Source organism: Gouania willdenowi, unplaced genomic scaffold (genome assembly GCF_900634775.1).
Source record: "Gouania willdenowi unplaced genomic scaffold, fGouWil2.1 scaffold_370_arrow_ctg1, whole genome shotgun sequence".
NCBI lineage: Eukaryota > Metazoa > Chordata > Actinopteri > Blenniiformes > Gobiesocidae > Gouania > Gouania willdenowi.
Window position 1 is genome coordinate 191802 of NW_021145131.1, and position 21731 is coordinate 213532.

Sequence of the window (21731 nt, forward strand, 5' to 3'; positions counted from 1 at the left end):
GATCGCTAGCTTGTCCAGAATTCTTCAAGCATTTTGGCATAAAAGGCAGTCTCACACCTTATCTCATGAAAACATGTGCAGGCACAATAGAGATGATAGGCAGAGAGGCCGTGGGATTCCAAGTTGAGGCAGTTAATGGTGGTTTATCTCTGAACCTCCCACCTCTAATCGAATGCAGTGAGATAGCTGTTAACAGGAGCGAAATACCTACACCAGAAGTAGCGCTTGCACATAGCCACTTAATGCACATCGCCCCTCTCATCCCAAAGCTGGATCTCGATGCTCGAATGACAGTCCTGTAGGGTCGCGACATGATTCAAGTGCACAAAGTAAGGGAGTATGTGAATGGTCCACAAAATGCGCCCTATGCTCAACGTTTGGACTTAGGCTGGGTAATTGTAGGCGAAGCGTGTATCGACAGAGCTCATAAACCAACTGTAAGTGTGTTCCAAACCCACATTCTGCACAATGGACGCCCTTCTCTTCTCACTCCTTGCCATAACGCCATCAGTGTTAAAGCAAAATTATGGCACGGCGGGGAGCATAAGAATGGCCAGCCCTCATGCAGCCTTAGACCTTCATCGTGAGAGGACGATTTCGGAAACAAGGTGTTTGAAAGTACAAAAAGCGATAACAAGTGTGCCATGTCTTTTGAGGATGAGATTTTTCTAAACAACCATGCTGAAATTGCACCCCCCATCAGTGAAGAAACAGAGTCCTGGTATCTGCCCATCTTCGGAGTGTACCACCCGCAGAAGCCTGGTTAGATACGCGTTGTATTCGACTCGAGTGCTCAACAACAAGGTGTTTCCCTTAATTCAGTGCTACTAACAGGTCCTGACCTAAACAACACTCTGCTTGGTGTAATGCTGCGGTTTAGGAAAGAGCCCGTCGCAATCACAGCTGACATCCAACAGATGTTTTATGGATTTCTTGTGAAGCCTGATCACAGAGACTATCTAAGATTCCTTTGGCACAAAGACAATGATCTGTGCCAAGAGGTGCTAGAATACCGCATGTGTTCATGTTTTTGGAAATAGCCCATCTCTGGCGGTGGCCAGAATCAATGCAAGACCGCTGGTCCCAGTTTCATCTGACCCCTCATCACCATTTCTGCTTTCACCTGCAATGCTTCTGACACAAAAACCACCTGTTCTTCCTCCACCAAGAGAGTTCGTTGGAAAAGACTTGTCAAAAGTCAATGGAAAAAGGTACAAGCCCTCGCCAATGAATTTTGGAGTCGCTGGAGAGACGAATACATCTGCACCCTTCACTCAAGACGAAAGTGGCTTAAGACCTGCAGCAACCTGCAACCTGGAGATATTGTGCTCCTGAAGCAATCACAAGCTGCCCGAAATGCATGGCCAATGGCTATAATCACCTCAACATTCCCCAGCAGTGATGGTAAGGTGCGCAAGATTGAGGTGAGGATATCATCCCAGGGAACCGCAAAGACTTTTCTGCGGCCCATCTCTGAAGTCATTCTTCTCCTTGAGAATGACCAGTAATGAGTAAAGTATTCAAGTAGTGGCATTATCATGCCAGACGGGGAGTGTTCTGCCCTGCAGGTTAATAAATAGTTTAATTTGTTTCTTAAAAATAGTTGATTATAATTGTTGTCTTCCAGTTTTAGTTTGTAATGTTAAAAGCACAAATGCACATTAATATTACCCAAAGGTGTATTTTATTTTGAAGAGGCTTGTAAGAGTTGCAAGGTATCATGGGTAATAAACCTGCCAGCTAGCGTCAGTGTGCAGTGTAATGGTGGATAGATGTGAACATACAGCTACATCTTCCTGGTTTAAAGTTCTTCTACACTTCAGAAAGCAATGGCTGTGAGTATATACTTTGTTTAAGAGCTAAAGTAACCTGATTGTATAACTTTTAGATACTTTATGTGTGTTTAAAGAGTTCGTTTTTGTGGCTTGAAAATACTGCTATTAGATTGTATTGCCATGCAAAAAACGCCATCTTGTGGTACATAATGGAACAGCAGAAATATTATTGTTACTTTTTACATCTTGTAAGCATGTCTACATGACATTGCATTTGTTTAATGGTTTAGTAGTGATTTAAATGTTTATATTTTTGCAAGAAGACCAAGTGGTTAATTGTGTACATTTTATTTTGTGTTTTGCTTTATTGCAGTTTCACTCGTAATAGCATGAGTCTTCATGTCACAAGGTTTTGTGAATAAAGGGAGCAAGACGCTCTGAACCTGGCTCGTAAATTCGAGTTTGGCTTGCTGTTTATCTGCGTTAACATACTGGGCGTATACAACACGTAGTGAGAACAGTACAGTTACGTTTTATGGGCTTTTTGTTTTATTAAAGGCTCAGTAAGTGTGATTAGTTGTAATTGAACTTTAGTCATTTAGGATGTAATTGTAATTGATTTCAGGGGGAAAATAATAATTGTAATTGGAAAAAATGCTGGTCAACATAATCAATTTAGTTGTAATTGAACATGGATAATTGAAGTCATAATTGTAAGTTTGGCAGAAGTATGTGTAACTGTATAAAGTGAGGCTGTAGTCAACAGTGCATTACCAGGTTATGGTCCTCATCCATCCGTCCCTCAGTCACTCCTTTGGTTATGACAGCGAGCGCAGATCAAACCTGATGCTGCTGGATGACAGAACTCTAGTGTTTATAGCAGGAAACCTGCTTGTACTGCTGCAAGTTCACACCAAGGAGCAGAGATACCTGCGTTCCTGCAGCGGAGAAGGAATAGGTGCTATCACAGTAAGCTGATCTCCTGACACACTGACGATGTTATCATGCATACTCTGCTCAACAAATGTATATTTAACAAAGTACCTGTAATGTAGGCCACTTCCAGTCTTCTGTCCCCAGTTTTCTGACCAGCTTCTTTTGTTGTGACTAATATTAATCACATGTATATCTTTATGTATGTTTGTGTGTAGGCTCATCCCAGTAATGAGTACTTTGTCATAGCTGAGAAGGGAAACCAGCCTCTCATACTCGTCTATGAATATCCCTCATTGAGACTCTACCACATCCTCAGAGGTAAACATGATACATAATATCTATTAAGCATTTTTGTCATTTTGGATGATGGAGGCTGTTTTCTTATTTGCCATGTGTGCAGGAGGCACAGAGCAAGTGTACAGCTCTGTGGACTTTAACCTGGATGGCAGCATACTGGCCAGTGTGGGCGGAGCCCCAGATTACATGCTGACTCTGTGGGACTGGAGACATGAGGAAGTGATGCTGAGGTGCAAGGCATCCTCACAAGAAGTCTATAGAGTCAGATTCTCCCCACACAACCCAGAACTGCTCACCTCATCAGGAACTGGACACGTCAAGTAAGGAACACAATGATTACCCCTGACTAGCCTGGAGATAAGCCACACCCACTTCCTTACTTTTTGTAATGGCCTGTATTAAACATGATATAATAATACAAGGAGATTAGGATGGATTCCAGGCTAAGTACAGAAGGTGCAGCAGGAGCACCAGTGGCTCCAGGTGTGGCTTTTCTTCACAAGAAGGTATTTTATGTAAACGACTAAGATGTAAATATGAATAAAGCTTTATGTACTTCACTGAAATAAAAAAGAGCACATTTTTATGATAAATACTAGTTCAAAGCTTCAAGGTTCCTGGGGAAACAAAGCACTTCTTTGAATGACAAACAGCTCAATCTGACTGATATCATCTTGTTATGGTGAAATGGAAGGATGCAATAACAGAAATATTGAACTTGTTCATTATAATTAGAGCCCTGACGGTTTAATCTCGTATTTATTTATTTTTAATCCTGAGCTGCTGTTTTATTGAAATGAAAAGGATTATATACTGAATCAGGACACGTTAGTGAGTTTGAACTTTGGCATTTCAATCCAATAAAATTCCACTGAAACTAACAAACTGAACACCACAAATCACTGCTTTGAAAAATGTCAGGGAAAAACATTGTTTTTAAAATAAATAAACAGATATAAAAATAGTTTGATAAATATTTGGTAAATTCCAGCAAATATACAGGTATGGGGGAAAAAGATGACATTTTTAAATTATAAAAGCAAATCATAAAAAGAAATACTCGTGTTAATAAAATTATGCTTCATAAAAAAAATGTATGTAAATGTATTTTTCTAACTTTTTTAGTTTTTCAGTTTAAAGACTATATTATAGCTCTAAAACCAACTAATCTGCAAAGGAACACGTGAATTGAGCATCATCTTTTCAAACAATTCCCAGGCAAGGTTATTGTGTAACATTTAAGCTTTTGTGACCGTTATTACTAGTCCACACTGCTTAAAGCTGGGGTATGTAAGTTTTTTTTTTGTTTGTTTTATTTGGTAAAAAAATCAATAATCATTTTTAATATATTGTATTGCATATTGTAATCCAGTGTTCTGAGTGGACAGTGAATCTCTTCTCCATCTCCTGGCTCTGTAAATGATCTTTAAAAATGCATGAGTGTGATGCTGGACTTCAGCCAATCAGAGATGTTTCTACCAACAGGGTGATCTCATGAGCTGTTTTAAGCATTATTATTGGCTGCTCAAGCTGCTCTTCAAAAGTTGATGCGCTTTCTGGATCTGAGAGTAGGGACAGTCCCATGGCTCTATATTCTAGCTGAAGTCTCTTATCCGGCTTTTGGCACAGCAGTTACACGGCAAATCAAGAGGAAAAAGGAAGACCGAGATGGAGAAGCAACAGAATAAAGGCAAAAACGTGTTCAGGAGGAACAGAGTCCACAGGGTCGGTGTGTGCAGCGAACTGCGAGTGGTCTGCTTTCAGTCAGCGCAGTCCGCCTCGAGTCAGAGAGAGTGAGAACAGACGGAATATTTAGCTTATTAAAAATGATCTAAGGTGGAAATAACAGACCCAATTCATCTGCAGTGTGGACGCAGTGTGTCTGCTCTGATCAGCTGAGAAATGACTGCTTGTGTTTGCGGAGCAGCTGTGACTCTGACCCTCTTACTGTCCTCACAGCAGTGAGTGATACGTGCTTTTATGTCTCGAAAACATCAGAAAACTCTCCAATAACACAAGATGAAGTTCCTACATTTGTTACTCGTCTCTATGGAGAAAACAGTCGCAAAGAGTTCCACAGTGTGCGCGTGCGCGCAAGTTTTGTTTAGGAGGGGAGCGTGGAGCGCCTCACGATTCTACATACCCCAGCTTTAAAGAGTGGTGTCTGTCTGTAAAGAACTTGTTTACTGATATCATTGCATTGTGTAAACATAAAGAATTTCTTTCATGTTTGTTATTTTCTCAGGTTGTCATGTATCTTCATGTTATTTGGCAGGAGTGTCATAATTATGAAGATAAAGACTTTTTAGAGGATGAGAAAATATTAATATTACAAATGCATATTTCAAGTCATCAGAGTAATCAACAAACTCCTCAGGCCAGGATTTAAAAATCCTGCTTTCTACCTCCTTCAAAAAACATTAGTTAGTGAAGACTTTTGTTGTGAAAAAAGACCTTATGTGACATTGTGTGATTTTATTTCTTCTTTTTGCATCCTGTTTAGGTTTTGGACTATTTCTCCCACATTCACAGGTCTCAAATTGCAAGGGGTTATGGGATATTTTGGGGAAACATCAGCCACTGACGTAGAGGGATTCGTGGAGCTTCCTGATAGAAAGGTAGGTCACCTGCTCCAGTTATGCAGTACCTGGCATTATAACTTTCTCAGTTCAGAGATGACATTCAGCTCAGATTCCTTTCATGCTTGTAGCCAAAGACAATCCTAATGTGGCATTTGCTAATTGATACAGATCCTACAACCAGCTTCTTCATGTGTTTAGGAAACTAGGATAAAGTTCTGCTAGAGAAAAGAGATGTGTTCTGGCTTTGTGACCAATTTAAACTGAGCCTGACTTCTGTCACCGGTTGGTACAGTAAAATCAGTTGTAGAAACCATCTTGTTGCTGATGTAGTGTAAGACACATGCATTTTAGTAAAGAAATTAAAAACAAATGCACTGCTAAATACTTCATTTGGAGCAGAAAAATAAGGATTCACAGGGACAGCTTTTTATAATTTTCACTATCTCTGTACTAGCTTCTGGAAGTCAGATAAAGGTCATTTGTGTGAATAATTTGATGTCACAATTTGTTTTTGGTCAAGTTTGTGTATATTCATAACAGCTCTGATTTGTTGGTGCCATTAGTACGCAAATATTTCTACTCTCCGCTCCTGTCCCCCCATGTTAAAAACAACTAAACCCCCCCTACTTCTGACAAAACATTCTTTCTCTTAAGTCAGAAAAAACATGAAATATATAGCTACAACTTTGTCAAACCAATGACAGGTCAATTATATTTTTACTGAACATAAGGCCAATAAGCAAATGTTAAGGACAGATTTTAACTACATTTTCCTCCGATGATTTTAATACCATTAATATTCTGGCCCATTTAATGGTTCACGACAAACAAATTGACTGGTTTCTTACTTCACCAGTGCTTTTGGTTCTGAATTGACTGAGTCTTCTCCTGGTTAGGTGGTAACAGGTACAGAATGGGGTAACCTGCTGCTGTGGGATAGAGAGGCCATCAAAGTGGAGATCTGCCGAATAGAGCGGCAGAGCTGTCATGTGGGGACAGCACAGCCCTTTTCCTTAGAAGATGGACTGTTGATGACTTTCGGTTCTGATGGGGTGATCAGGGTACGATTAATCTTCTCTACGTGTTTTATTTTGAGCAGGTTTATAGGGGATCACATGCAGCTTATTCATGCTGACAAGGCAGGAGACAGTATTGGCTACAGGCGGCTATCTGTCTAATATTGTGTGGCCCCTAAAGTAAACACACAAAATGACTTCAAAAACACATAAGACAATAGAAAAACTCACAAAACAGCAGAAATTCACAAAATTGCTCTAAAAACCTATAAATGACCAAAAAATACACAAAAGGACAACAAATATACCAAAAATTACTCCATAAACATTGACTATAAAAAAAAAACACTCAAATAAAAAAAAACTACACAAAATGAATTCCTAAAACACACAAAACAACAAAGATACACAAAATTACAGAAAAATATACAAAATACAAACAAAAGACAAAAAATTACAACAAACAAATATACATAAAAACCTTGTTGTTTATTCCTTTATTTATGAACAGATTGGTTGTTATTATGAACGCTGACATTAATATGGATAATGTGGCCCTCGGATCGAACTATCATATTTTTGTGGCCCCCGCTGTAATAGAAGTTGCCCATTTCTGCTGTACTGGATGCCAGTGTGTCACAGGGTCACCACCTACAGACACTTTCATTCACACAGCATTATTCAACTGATGCCAACAAACCACTATTGTGTTAATAATTGTCAATGTATGACTCATCAACATCACAAGAACAAGTCTCTCATTACTTTTGAACTAATGAAGGAACTTCATTATTAGTTCTTCATTTGGAGCTGCTTTCATTTCATTTTTGAATTGACCCTTAAAAGAACAAATCTGTTATTGCATGTGGAAACCACACCATTATTCTATTTGTATGTAAGGTGTATGTCTTACTATGTAACTCTGCCACAGGGCTGGGACATTGAGAAAATCAACATGGCTGACACACACAGTGGAAGGTTAGAAATGGAACCCATTAATGAGCTGGTAGTTGGACACAATGTCTGCCTGTCATCTGTGGTGAGGAGCCCCCTGCCCAACTCCTTCATCTGGTTTGCCCAGGTCAGATGCAAAATCATCAACACTTGTGTCTACAATGCACCATAACGCTAGAGTCTGTACGGTGTGTTCCTACAGGATTCCAATGGAGCCATCTGGAAACTGGACCTTTCTTTCACCAACACTGTGAGTGAAGATGGTTTCCCTGAATTGATTTTCAGATCATTTACATGTTTGTTTATTTTTTTATTTCCGACAATTATTGGCTTTGGTGTCTCAACTGTTGGGGTGGGTCACAGAAGTCTGTCGTAGAGCCTTTCCAGGCGTAACAGCATTGTACCATTTTTACATTACATTTTGAGTTAGTTTAGTTTAGTTTCAGTCCTTAGAATTATATTTAATGATAGATGACTAAAAACGATTAAATATATAATGAGAAAAAGGGATAAATAGGTAAAAGGTCCTAAGTAGGCTATTTGCCTGTGGGTGAAAGTCCATTGCTTTTATTTTGAAGGGTATTACTACTAACTTTTTCTTAGAGTACAGTCTATTTAGGCATCACCACATGGCAACAATTTAGTACTTTTTTCCCGCTAACTAACATTGCTTTTCACTAATTAGTAAATAGGTTTTCAAATGAAAAGGTAATTTTGTAATGTATTTTTTACTCCACATTTTTCCCCTAGTTTTCAGCTTGCATATACAAATGGCAGCCAGAGACACACTATAGGGCCAAATACATTTGACCACCTTATATTTTTCAGGGTTTAGGCTGGCCCCTTATCTTTGTTTAAACCTGCCTGTGATTTTATGATCACAGGTTCAAACAAAACATGTTATTTAAATGAATTTGAGAAGTAAAATATGACTCCATTTGTGTTGTGGCTTGCTATTAAGAAGTGATGGTGGGTCCTAAACAGTGAAACAAAGGCTGTGGTTACATCTGTATGTGCAGACTCCAGATCCAGAGTGCCTGTTTACTTTCCATGCCGGGTCAATCCACGGTCTGGATGTTTGTAAAACATCACACCTCATGGCCACGACAGCTCCTGACCGTGAGTACGCACACACACAAGCACACACACACTTGACATTTACAGAAATTGCTTTCTTCCTTGGATTAGTATGGAATAGTCTCAGATTCTTATAATCTCCTTAACATAATCTCCTTTTTTGAAGTTTTACTATAATCCAGGTCTCGAAAAAGAATTATACTAAACCTGGCCAGAGGCCGGTTATACAGAATTATACAAAAATTGTAAAAACTGGTGTTTAATCAACGTGTCTGTGCTCCGACTATTGGTTTAGCATTATCGTTGCAGATATTGCTCAGACTTTCTCCCTCGATTTAATTTCGGGGGAAAATCCCGCTCTATCCCTGTCATTGCTTATGTGTCCTTGGGCAAGGCACTTTTCACACATGGCCTCGTATGAATGGGTATGAATTGTGCATGAATAGGCGTGGTTTGCCCCAGGGCAGCTGTGGCTACAATGTAGCTTACCACCACCTTTATGACTGGTGTGAATTAATTATGGTTTCTGTAAAGCACTTTGAGTGTCATTAGAAGTGTTATATGAACACAAATACGTACAATTCTAAAGTCTTGAACTATTGTCTAGATGTCTTTACATATTTGCTGTTTTTTCTCTCTTTTTCCCTCAATTCCAAATTAAAGGTCAAACTCCTGTTCCACACAAACATATGTTAACTGATGAAATGTATAACTAAATGTTTAACCCCTTTCCGATCATTTCCACATTTACAATCACCTTTTGCATAATGTGCACAATCTTAATCAAAACATGATCGGACCAGTCCATGATTTCATTAGTCTAAAACTGTATTATGTTGTCTGGAACTAGACAAACAAAGAAGCATCCAGATTTTGAATAAAGTCTTAAAGCAGAACTAAGTAGCATGCAGTTAGCGCTGCCCCTAAAGGTTCCTTTTGGTTATGCCACTGTCGTAAAAACTCTGCACCCCCCGCCGCCTGCCCCACGCCACAGCTACATGCTTTTCTCTCCCAAGACGGTAGCAATCGATCACTGAAAAATCCTAATACAACAGTGACACTACGGGTGCTTTCACACATAGTCCCATGTGACCATGTCAACAGTATGAGGAAGAGAGACAAGTAAAATAAATGAATGGGAGTAACACGGAAGGGAGTGTGGCAATGTGTGTGGTGTGTTTGTTTGTGTGCTGACAAAGCGGCTCTGAAAATGGATGGATAGATGGATGAATATTTGTGTGTGTGCTGCCTGATGGAGGGCTGGCGTGCGAGTGTGTGTGCGTGCCTGTTGCCGCGACGACAGTGTGTGTGATTGCTCAGACAAAGATCTTCTCTGCCTTTTTTTGACAGCCTCCACCATGATTTAAGTTTGAGAAAAGTGAATTTGTAGACAACCGTGTGCAGCCACGGGGCTGGTCATAATCTAGCATTAGTTTGTACTGGGCTGTCGTAAAGCAGTACGTCTTGCCACCGGGTCGGAGGCAGGGAAAGTTGCAAGTGTGGTTTTCTGGCCAGAGACAGCAGGGAGAGATGAAAGACCCCCCAATCACCCCATAAACACTTGTATTACCCTCACAGGAACTACGAGAAGGTTTTATTAAGGTGAAAAGGTTACTTGGTTCTGCTTTAAGAAGACACTAGATTAGTGATGATTAATATAATTAGATTATTTGAGTTCAGGTTTTATTGAAACCTCAGTAGGTGAAACCAGCCCTCAGTGTTTAGATTGAGTTTGATGATATTTTTAAGTCATTAGTATTAGATATTAGAAGTTATAGAAGTTGAGTTTTTTGCTTGTATAGGTTCAACACTATCCTGCTTCTCTTCTCAGGCTCAGTCAAAGTTTTTGACTTCTTGGCAAAAAAACAATTGACCACCAGTTGCTTCAACCAAAGTGGGACTACCATCAGCTGGGCTCCACCATGGGTATATTTGCTGACATCTAAATTTGCATTTTTAAACATTTCAGTTTTATTTATTCACCTTTCACAGTAAAACCAGCTTGACAACTTAGACATCATCAATACTTTTCTGGTTTCAACTGTTAGGTGAAAGCGAGCAGTGGTCTGCTTGGCTTTGAGGATGGAGTCGTTCGTTTATTGGAGCTATACAGACCTCAGAGTTTGTATGCGGTATCCAGAAGCAGCTGTGAAGAAGATGGCAAACTGCGCCTCAAACAGGCCTTTAAACCTCACAGTGAATCTGTAACTGCACTGGCTTATGAGCGTAATGGGGAGATCCTGGCTACAGGGGTAAGAAGAGGTTTAGTTGTGCAGTTTTATTGAATATTGCTGTAGATATGATACTGTATATGATATGATATAATGAAAAATAAGCAGGTGTTACATCATGAGTTTAAGTCCAACAATAAAACTGACAGTTCTCAGTTCTTCCCCACCCCGAACCATTTTCCTACGCTGACTCCCTCTTCCCTTTCTCCTCACTTAGGTGTAACACTGCCCTCTGTTTTTATATTCTCCCTTTAATGAAGTGTTTCTTATCCTTCCTTAGAGAGGGCTGGTAATGGTCACAATTATGCAATAAAATGAATTAATTCATTCATGACATCCTCCAGTTTGGGAACCACTGATGTAAACAATCCTACCTTTAGACATCTTACTACTCTGAAAGCATATCTAAAATAGATTAAAACATAACTTTGTGACATTGCTAAACATTAGAATACACGGCCCTTTGATTATATCACTACACTGCCTATCCTTGTGGATTTATCCCTTGTTCTCCAAGTCTGAAAACATGTACTATATTTAATTTATATAATCCGAGTCTCAAATAATGAACGTAGATGTCAGATTTTTGTTCCTCTGATTATGACTGTTATACAGGTGAACTGTCTTTAACAAGAACTTAAACCACTATGACACAACAATAACAAACTATATTGTAAACATTGTAACCTCTTTATTTTCCAGTGCAATTTCAGCAAGTGTAGCTTGGTGAGTTTAAATAGTCGAGTAATGAATAAATAAAACATTTGTAACCTTAAGTCTTTTTTTGTAACTACTCAGAGCGCAGACGGAACAGTGTTCTTCTTTTCTGTTGGGGAAAAGTACCTTCCTATCGGCTTTATCCATGTTCCCAGCCCAGTGCAGGCACTTGAGTGGTCTCCTGCATCCCATGTAAGTCTTATTCAACATCCTCACCATATAGTGCTGCAAAGATTGTGTCTGCTGAAAAAAACAACTATTCAATCGATTTTCTCTTCATTGTCTTAACACAGAGCAATAACAGACTGCTCATTCTGTGTTGGAGTGGGCATGTGGTTGAAGTGAATTGTCCCAATCCCAAGGATCAGGAGCCACTTAAAACCTTCCTGCTGCCTGAGCTGCACAGGAGGCCATTCAGGTTCCAGAGTATCAAATCTAGAATCAAGGTCTGAAGCCCAAAGACATTGTTTAAAGGTTTTTAAAAATACCAAAAACTCCTTTGAATGAAGATGAGTTGTGTCATGTGCGTTGCTGCTTTTACAGAGACAGGAAGACATTTTAAGACTTCAAGCTTTAAAGGAGGAGAAGAAGAAAAAGGCAAAAGAGCTTTTAACCTTGCTTGATGCTAAACAAGAAGAAGACGAAGAAGAAGAGGAAGAAAAGGAGGAAGAGTTACCACCAATCTACATTCCAGATCCTCCAAGTCCTCTCTATTGTGGTTTCTATTCAGAGCCAGACCATTTCTGGCTTTCCATGGTACTCATAGACACATATTTTTATGGAATGACTCAAAGAATCAAATTTGATGAAAAATATTCAGGAATGTCTAACACCCTTCTCTATTGTGGTCTATATTCCATAGACCACTGTACTGTACATTTTTTGTTGCTACTAGCTAACTGTTTCTGTTTAAACACAACAAAGAATGGCAGATTTTTGAGTTAATTATTATAAATGATTATGGTTATAATATCATTTTTATGAGCCAATATAACCTATGAGTATTATTGAGGAGTTTTATTATGACACTGAATCTTTTTGTTCTTTTCTTTGTCGCACAGGGTGGCTTTGACTCAGGTTATTTGTATCATTGTAAGTTCTCAGAGAATCAAGACGAGGAACCAGAAAAGCGAAAGGATGAACCTTTTCACTTTCTACCAATCCACAATGCAGACAATGACCCAATTTGCTCAATCACCTTCAGGTAGACGGAGATCAAACTAACAAGTTGACTCTTTCATTTTAAATTCAGTTTGCAGAGCTGAAAGGCTGAAAATGATGTCCATGTTCAAATATCTGTCAATATTTTAGAGGATCTTGTTTAACTTCAGATGGATGACAAAACAAGATTTTATAGCTTTATTGTATTAAATCGTTCAGAGTTTTTGGACACAAGTCCAGCCCTTTCCTGTATATTAACACTGGACTTTAATTTACTATTAGGAGCGGGATGATACACTGAGTTCAGGATACGATACAATGGATGATAATGGGCTCACTATAACGATGCAATACCATATTTTTTGAAAGGAAAAAAAGGCAATGAAAATGCAGTTGGACTAATAACTATAAAATAATAATGGTTTTATATCACTTTAATTAACCCTGAAAATACTTACATACTCGGGGTATGAACTTTTTAACTCAATGAAAAATAAAAACTAATCATAACAATCTGGTGTATAGGAGATCGTGTGGATTTATTTTTTAATCTGACTCCCCCAAGAGATACCACTCAATGTAACACTTTGTGACGTTTTAATACCGTGATATCTTGTCGCATGAAATATCGTCCCACTTTTATTTACACTCAACATCAGAATCATGTTAAGAGAAACTTCATAGACATTTTAACTGATTAGATGAGTATGTGTATCTTTTTAAAATCCCCTCTGACAGTTAAAACATCAGGCAGCTTTGTTAAAACCCTGATTTGACAGATGATTAATTGTGTGTGCGATTGAAGGTTGTTTACCAGTATACCTCAAAATTCCACTTTATACCTGACTTGTCCTTCCTGGTGTTTTACAGCTCCAGCAGAGAGCTGCTGCTCTGTGGCATGCATTCAGGTTCCATCAGAGTTTACCCTCTGCAACCAGGTGACCTCAGCCTCACCTCCATGCAATCTTACTGGGTCCTCAGCCTCCATGATAATCAGAATGGACAACTGCACCACATCCGCTGCAGCCATGACGACCTCTTTGTTTTAACTGCTGGAGATGACGGGAACATATTTTCCTTTACAAGGCGTCCACCAGAGGAGCTACAGAGCAGCCTGCAGAGAAAGGCTGCCATGATTCCTTCACCAAGTGTCAGTATACCTTTCAATTAGCATTCTGCATGGCAATGGTCATATTAATAAGCCTTATGTATTTTTGATGGATATGCTACTTGAAACACCTGCCACAGCATTTTTTTGTTAACAATACAAAGAAAAATGATGTTGGTAACAAGAATAACAATTGGAAGGACAACAAATGACGCACCGCAATGTTTACCTAGAACAAGTTTTTTTTCTACCCTTTCAGATGATGTGCACATGTGCATGCAGGCATACACATCATTTTTATGGATTATTTATATACAATATTTCTCCTCATTTCTATCGATCATATGCGTTCTAGTTGATTCAATAATGAATCAAATAAATTAAATGACCAAGCAGGTTTTTAGGTGCCGGCAGCCTAAGTTTGTGAAAACCTATTGTATCCTGCATGTTATTTTTCTTCCTTAAAGCAAATCATGCTTCCTGTGCTCGAACAATCACCAATGTTTTCCACAAAGGTCTAGTCCCATGTCAGATTGCCTCAGCTGCAACATCAGGCCAATAGTCCTAAAGGTGGTGCTACAGCAAGTCTCTAAAGGTAAAAATGTTGAAAATTCACAACAAATCAACAATATGTGCAACAGATTTGCGACTTTCACCAAAATGGCACTGAAGAAATGTTTTTACTTTTAAATCAATTGCAAATTATGAAGTCTAAACTTGCTACAGCTCATCTTCAGACTGATCCACACAGATTTTTGATACATTCAAAACTGAGCCTACGGTGCATCAAAATATCTGACTTTTTTTTTTTAATCTCAGCTATTTAGACTTTGTACATTGTCACCACAGAGAGTTTCTATAATACACCTGTTAACATTTGCAAAGTCTTGATGTTCATGTAACCAACATAATTAAAATGTGTTGACACTTACATGATATTTAAATTAACAGGTGGGTCTAGAGAGCAAGTCACTGGTTCTGGACATTGAGGACCCAGCAGCCTACAGGTCAGTGTTTAGACTGTTCAGCTAAATGTTTTGCAGTGACATGCCGTGACCAGTAGGGTTGGGTAGGCAGGGGGTTGCAAATCGAGACCACCAAAGACAATTTCATATGTTTCTGCTGGCAAGTGTCAATTCAATTCAATTCAACTTTATTTGTATAAAGCAATTTCCAACAAAGTCATCTCAATGCATTTTTCAAAATATAAAATTCATAATAAGAAAGAAAAAAACCCAACAAGATCCACATGAAGAAGCATTTAGCCATCTAACAAAATCAACATCGTGAAACACCATTAAAGAAACATAAACAAATATTTAATATAGCCTCCATACTCTCCCAACAAGATAGATATCATGACATGGCAGCACATTCGTTGATTGTGTTGGAAACACAGAAACACGGCGCAATCCTTCCATTCACTGTGAAAAATACAATACAATACAATTTTCTGACCTTACCATTGCTGAAGGTCTGGTAACTCAGGTGTTGGTCTCCCATTTTTTTTAAAAGCTGTCGTTTTTCCTCAAAAGAAAGTTTCTTTATTGTCTCTAGTGCTGTCATCCTGCCTGTAGTGTTATCCCGCCCACTAGCTAGAGAACGTAGCAGCCGCGGTCACGTGATATCAATTCACTAATGCACTGTGAACGTACGTATAGCATTTAGTATAGAACGGTTACGTCCATAGACAGCATAGAGAGCTGCCTTTTTACGTCAATGGTTTTCATCTTGGGGAACTGACTGTGCATGTGCAAACACATAAAAACATGCTATGGCAACAGAGGCAGAGCAGCAATGTGCTTTTCGGAGAGGGCGTGGCCTCCTCCTGCCTTACAGCAGCGTGAGACTGCAGCCGTTCCAGGAAATAGCGATGTTTAGTAATTTGGGCTATGAAACACTCAAAATGCGGACACTTTCAAACTTATAGGTATTGTAGGCTATCGGAAATGGAAAAATAAATAATTTATAAATATATTATAAATAAAACAAATTGACCCTTGGGTAGGCACTGCCTTCTTTGCCTACTCTGACTGCAAGTCACTGATGTTTTGATATTTAGGTGTGTTGGGGGCGGGGGCAGGGCAACGATGAGAAGAGCAGAGGATTACAAGCCACTGGGGAATGCTGTATGCTATGCTATGTGTTATTTTGACTTAAATAGAGCATCCTCTTCTCTTACCCACAACAGCAAACCTCCAATGGTCAAATAAGTTTTTGAAAAAACCGTCATTACAACTACTTGTACAGTGCCTGTCGGAAGTATGTATTCATATAGTGGAGGCTTAAGTAGAGTTGTCAATTATGGCCAAAGGAGTATGTGTTTGAAGGTTGGATGTACAAAGAGGTGTGCATACTCTGCAGTGTTATAAAGGGGTATATGTGCGGGTGCAAAAAAAAAACTGTTTATTTAGCGTTTAACATTTCTTAGTGCAGGGGTGGTGATTTGTGTGTGTGTGCGCCTGCGCTTGCACATGTGCGTGTGTGTGTTAAGAAGAGACACTGTGCAGTATACACTTTTTTACTTGTCTGTCATTCATACAATGTTTTGTATTTCCTGTGAAATGGATTCAGTGCAGTCAATAAATTCTGAATTTCTTCAGTGACAGATATCATAATGTATGATATCGCTGTATCGTGATATAATCGTTACCGTGGGCAATGACAGTATCATATCGTGATGTACCAGCCCTAATATACATGGGTGGGCATCGTCTTGGTGGGCTGGTCCGGTCCGCTATGTTTTTTTTTTTTAGACAATATTGGCTTAAAATTGGCAGAAATGTGAGAACAATTTAAACTGGCGTGAATGTGGATAAATTGGCAAAAAATAAGCATGAAATATGGTGAAAAGAGGTTAACAGTAACAATAATGGGTCAACATATGTGACATTAAGTGTAAAAGTGGTGGAAAGGGTTTATCAGTGCAGAAAAGGCATTTCAATGTGATGGGGAAGTGGCAGAAATGGGAGTAATGTTGCAAAAATGCATTAAAAGGAGCAAAAATATGTCAAGAAAAAGTGATTAAAAAAGGTTAAAATATGGAAAGTTTGACGTAGCTGCAGAAAAAGGGTAAAAATAAGCCAAAATGGCCTCAAATTGTTTAAAAAAAATGACTTAACTTGTGCAGATATTTTAATCATACTCGGCACATTTTAATGACTTACTTATGTTTGGCTTCCATTCAGCTACAATAACATGTACGTGCTGAATGATGTTAATCAAATGAGTCGTTAGCTGTTGATGAATAAAGCCGATGAGCTGTGGCAAACAAGACATCTCTGTAAGTGACAAAAGTATCTAAAACAGAGGTATAGCTGTGGCCTCACAGATCAATAAACCAATGATCAGCAAAAAAAGATGGAAAAGGTTGAAAGTGTTGCTCGAAACTTTGTTTTGATGTCCACTGTAAACATTTGGTTTATTGACATTGTTGGAAAAGTTTGGCGCATTGCATTGTGGGATGTGGTATCCCGGCATAGACGAATGCATAGAAGGGTTTTTACTTGAAGTATCACTTTTTGATTTATTTAGAATTTGATAGAAACTGCACTTTTTCTTTAATTTGTTGGGTTTTGTGTTGTAACTAGTAAAACTCCTGTAGACTGTTTTAACAGTGTGACTATTCCTTATGTTCAGTGTCCCTGTTGTGATATTCTGTATTATCTCAACTAAAAATAGCTCCATACTTTTATTTGTTGGTTTTCAAGTTGATTTCCTCAGTTTGGCTCTTGTGTGTGTGTGGCCTGTTATTTGAAGGTGATAAATCACTCTGTTATACATTTTATTTAAGTAAGCAGAGGAGTAAAGAGTACTGATATATCCTACTCAAATAGAAGTACTGATCGAAATTGTACAAGTACAAGTACATGTAAGTCATACATAATTAAAAAATCAAGTATAATTAAAAATAAGCTTAATTAAATTTTACAGTAAAGGTTACTTGTTACTTTCATCCCCACGTTTATTTTTGGTGATAAATCTTACCACGGTTCCCTTGCATACAGTAAACATCTCATGTATAAATTTAAAAAGGAAGAAACCTAATCTTGCACATTTGGAACTTAATTACTAAATACCTTCATCTAATGCTGTTTTGGCACAGTGCATTACGTTTAATCTGGTTGGTCGGCTATGATGTGATGCATTTGATTGTTGTCTGGTCATTTCATTTTTTGTAGTTTCACAATGTCTGTTAATCACTTAAAAAGTACATGTACCATAAAAGCAACTCAATTCCAGTAACGTGAGTATTTGTAAATCTGTTACTTTCACCTTTAGTGGTTAGTGATGGTGGACGTATTATTTGCTTAAATACTTAACTTAAAAAGGGGTAGTTAGACATGTGTAGAAACAGGTGGTGTGTGTCTGTGAGTTCACGTTTGTATTTTTAAATAAAAAACTTAAATATTTAATTTGACATTTTATTTACAAAACGTGTGATTTACAATAGAAGAGAGAGAAAGTCCAGTAGGTGCTGTTGGTGCCGCTGATGGTGATTAATGTAGGGTTGTTGAGTGGTGTCCATGTTTTCTGATTCCTGTCTGATGGATGCTGGGGTGATTATTTCTTTTTCTCCTCACGAACTTTGGGCGACAGTCGTTTTTTCTTGTGTCTCTAAAATCAAACATAAAACTTTTCGTCAGCTGATAAAACACTTTCACCGTCATCTTTAAGGTTGCTGTGTCAACATGTATGTGGACTTACATAGTTGATTTTATTACTCCAGTCGGGGTTCGCAAATAAGTGCAGGAGAGAATCCACTCTGGCCTCTTCAACATATACTTCTCTTTGTTCTGGTGACAACAATTTCCACTGTAGAAAAGCATCAGTCACACACACTTAGGACCAGAGTTTAAAGATCACAGATGATTCCTGGAAGAACAAATTAACTTACCCGTTGACCGAGGTGTTTATTCACCACAGCACTCGTCCTCGTGCCCAACTCCGCCTCCGCAGATGCCCTGTTCTTTTTTAGGAAGTGCATGAAAGCGTTGAGGGGCTTTTTAACATACGGCTTTTCTGTCACCTTTTCCTTCCTTCTGAGAGAACAAATCACAAATACACAGTGTAAAAGCATGGTCACGAGTCAGTCACAAGACATACTTATTGTGCATCCTGCATGTGGACGACATTAGGAACAGGGGGGACATTTATGGTCCCTGGATTTTGTGCTTACCGGTACTCAGCTTCAGGCAAGGCGTCCATAATTTGGGTGAAGTGTGTCTGGCCCTGAAGTTTTTTGGTAGCATAAGCGTGATCATGAAGGACTGTGGCAAGATGATTCTGTTGGACCACGTAATGGCCACAAATTACGGCTGTTTGGTCCTGAAAGTGTTGGGCACAGTCACATTATTAAGTAGATAATTCTACAGAAGAACAGAAAGGGTCAAGATTTTTACCTCCTCAATACACTCCTGCCGTTCTTGCTCTTCAAAGAAATCAAAATCAAAAATGTCCTCCAGGATCTGAGGGAGGAAAGAGGATCAGTGAGCAGATCAGTGACATCATGTATTAGTAACAGGGTAATGTAAGCATTAGATCAGTGATATTTACAAGCATTTTACATGAATCATGCAGAGAACCACAATATTGGCATCAATCATCCAAAGTTAGAGAAAGAACTATTGAACCAAAGCCTCATCTTTAAAGAGTACCTCACCCCAAAAGCACTTTTTCTGCTGAATACATATGTATTTTGGTACTAAGTAGTGTTGTTGATTGATCCTGGTACAACTCTCAACATTTTAGTCAAAGTATTTCAATTTGTCGTATTTTGTTGTAAAATGTCGGAGTGACTGCCCTCAATGTGTTAAAAACCCACTATTACAATTGATTTTTACTATTGGCAGAGAACAAGATCATGTGATGTTTTGGCACCATCTTGCATCACAAACAAGCACTGTTAGTAACTCAGACGCAGTGTTTACATGATAGATGCTCCGTCGGTTGCGTGTCGGGATGAAACAGCGACCGACCAAACTGTCCTTGGAACTTCTGTTTTTCAACAAATCTATTTGTTTTTTGTTTGTTTTTTTTCATTTTTGATATTTTATTGTGAGTATTAGTTATTGTGAGCCCTTTATCATATTTCATTTCATATTGTGCGTTCACCATTTTCTTATACCTTTAACTTCTACCAATATAAATTCACTGATAAAACAATGACACAGGAATATAGAGCATAATTTGTGTATCGTGATGTCTTACGTCATTAGAAACTGGCTTTTGAACATCAGGAGAAGATTGACTTGGGGGGTTGTTAAACACATCTGAACCCTCAGAATGGAGACGATTCCAGTCCTCTTTATTCCACTTCATCTTGATATTTGGGCTGATGTGAAACAAAGCAAAGGAAATAAATCAGCTGCTGAGGCTCATGCACAGGAACAACACCTTGCAGAGACCTTCAACTAAACTTAAACTAAACTATTCAATGTATCTGTTCCATTATGTCTAACAGTGACATGCTGCCTCTAACTCTGCAGTGTGTTCTTATTTGGCTCATATTTAGTTTCTTTACAGTAAACATGATACAAACAGAAACATTGACACACACTAACTGGGATCTATTGCAGTGTAATAATTCACACACTAACCAAGGTTCAATAATAACATGGTTGACTGCTAAACAGCTGCTCATGAAAGACATCTCAATGATATCAATAATGGTTACATTGCATTTCTCTGTATTGATCATTTCTAAGATGTTTATGTAGAAACTATTAGAAGCAGGCCACTGTCACATTAAGTTTGGAAGCATAATCTCACATTAAATTCTCTTACTTTGAGTTGTTTGAAAAAGTCGTCTGAAAGCTGTTTTGCAAACTTTTGGTGCAGATAAAACACAAAGTTTTCTCAAAATCAAATAGCAATGGAGACTATTAAGGGAGATTCATTTCTGTTGAAATAACTGAAGAATGAAGGTTTTCTATGCTGGAGATGAAAGTCAGCTGCACTTCAAAGGCAAGTTGGTTTGTTTGTGCAGGTTGCTATGGAGCACAGAAAAATGGAACACTTGGTTTCTATAACGATCTGTTACAAGTGACTCAATAGTCTCAGGTCATCTACGTACAGTGCCTACCCTAAAATATATCAAATATAATTAAAAAAAAGGGTTTATCAGTGCAGAAAAGGCATTTCAATGTGATGGGGAAGTGGCAGAAATGGGAGTAATTTCGCAAAAATGCATTAAAAGGAGCAAAAATGTGTCAAGAAAAAGTGATAAAAGGTTAAAATATGGAAAGTTTGACGTAGCTGCAGAAAAATGGCCTCAAAATGTTTAAAAAAAATGACATAACTTGTGCAGATATTTTAATCATACTCGGCACATTTTAATGACTTACTTATGTTTGGCTTCCATTCAGCTACAATAACATGTACGTGCTGAATGATGTTAATCAAATGAGTCGTTAGCTGTTGATGAATAAAGCCGATGAGCTGTGGCAAACAAGACATCTCTGTAAGTGACAAAAGTATCTAAAACAGAGGTATAGCTGTGGCCTCACAGATCGATAAACCAATGATCAGCAAAAAAAGATGGAAAAGGTTGAAAGTGTTGCTCGAAACTTTGTTTTGATGTCCACTGTAAACATTTGGTTTATTGACATTGTTGGAAAAGTTTGGCGCATTGCATTGTGGGATGTGGTATCCCGGCATAGACGAATGCATAGAAGGGTTTTTACTTGAAGTATCACTTTTTGATTTATTTAGAATTTGATAGAAACTGCACTTTTTCTTTAATTTGTTGGGTTTTGTGTTGTAACTAGTAAAACTCCTATAGACTGTTTTAACAGTGTGACTATTCCTTATGTTCAGTGTCCCTGTTGTGATATTCTGTATTATCTCAACTAAAAATAGCTCCATACTTTTATTTG

General features: G+C 38.4%; 2 protein-coding genes across 17 annotated transcripts; one reads left to right on the forward strand and one right to left on the reverse strand.

The window, feature by feature from the left end:
- Positions 1-1729: 1729 nt before the first annotated feature.
- On the forward strand, positions 1730-14993 carry LOC114459879 (cilia- and flagella-associated protein 44-like). 16 transcript variants are annotated; one of them, XM_028442040.1, is made up of 19 exons: positions 1730-1835; positions 2656-2744; positions 2927-3029; positions 3112-3328; positions 5512-5626; positions 6487-6651; positions 7538-7687; positions 7763-7810; positions 8580-8679; positions 10469-10563; positions 10686-10889; positions 11571-11594; positions 11667-11777; positions 11879-12031; positions 12129-12341; positions 12647-12789; positions 13617-13900; positions 14330-14449; positions 14806-14974. In XM_028442040.1, exons 4-19 carry the CDS (start codon positions 3195-3197, stop codon positions 14841-14843), a joined length of 2097 nt encoding a protein of 698 aa, XP_028297841.1. In that variant the 5' UTR covers positions 1730-1835; positions 2656-2744; positions 2927-3029; positions 3112-3194; the 3' UTR covers positions 14844-14974. The 16 variants fall into 16 exon arrangements, 15 of the variants coding, with proteins under 15 accessions (XP_028297841.1, XP_028297830.1, XP_028297842.1 ...); XM_028442029.1 differs by having other exon boundaries at positions 1738-1835; positions 2603-2744; XM_028442041.1 differs by having other exon boundaries at positions 1740-1835; positions 2659-2744.
- A 3339-nt stretch (positions 14994-18332) lies between these two features.
- Positions 18333-20765, reverse strand: LOC114459871 (lymphoid enhancer-binding factor 1-like). Its single transcript, XM_028442017.1, has 7 exons — positions 20641-20765; positions 20065-20188; positions 19257-19322; positions 19034-19182; positions 18752-18896; positions 18562-18669; positions 18333-18471 (listed from the first exon to the last, which is right to left on the reverse strand). Exons 2-7 carry the CDS (start codon positions 20173-20175, stop codon positions 18418-18420), a joined length of 633 nt encoding a protein of 210 aa, XP_028297818.1. The 5' UTR covers positions 20176-20188; positions 20641-20765; the 3' UTR covers positions 18333-18417.
- Positions 20766-21731: the final 966 nt, after the last annotated feature.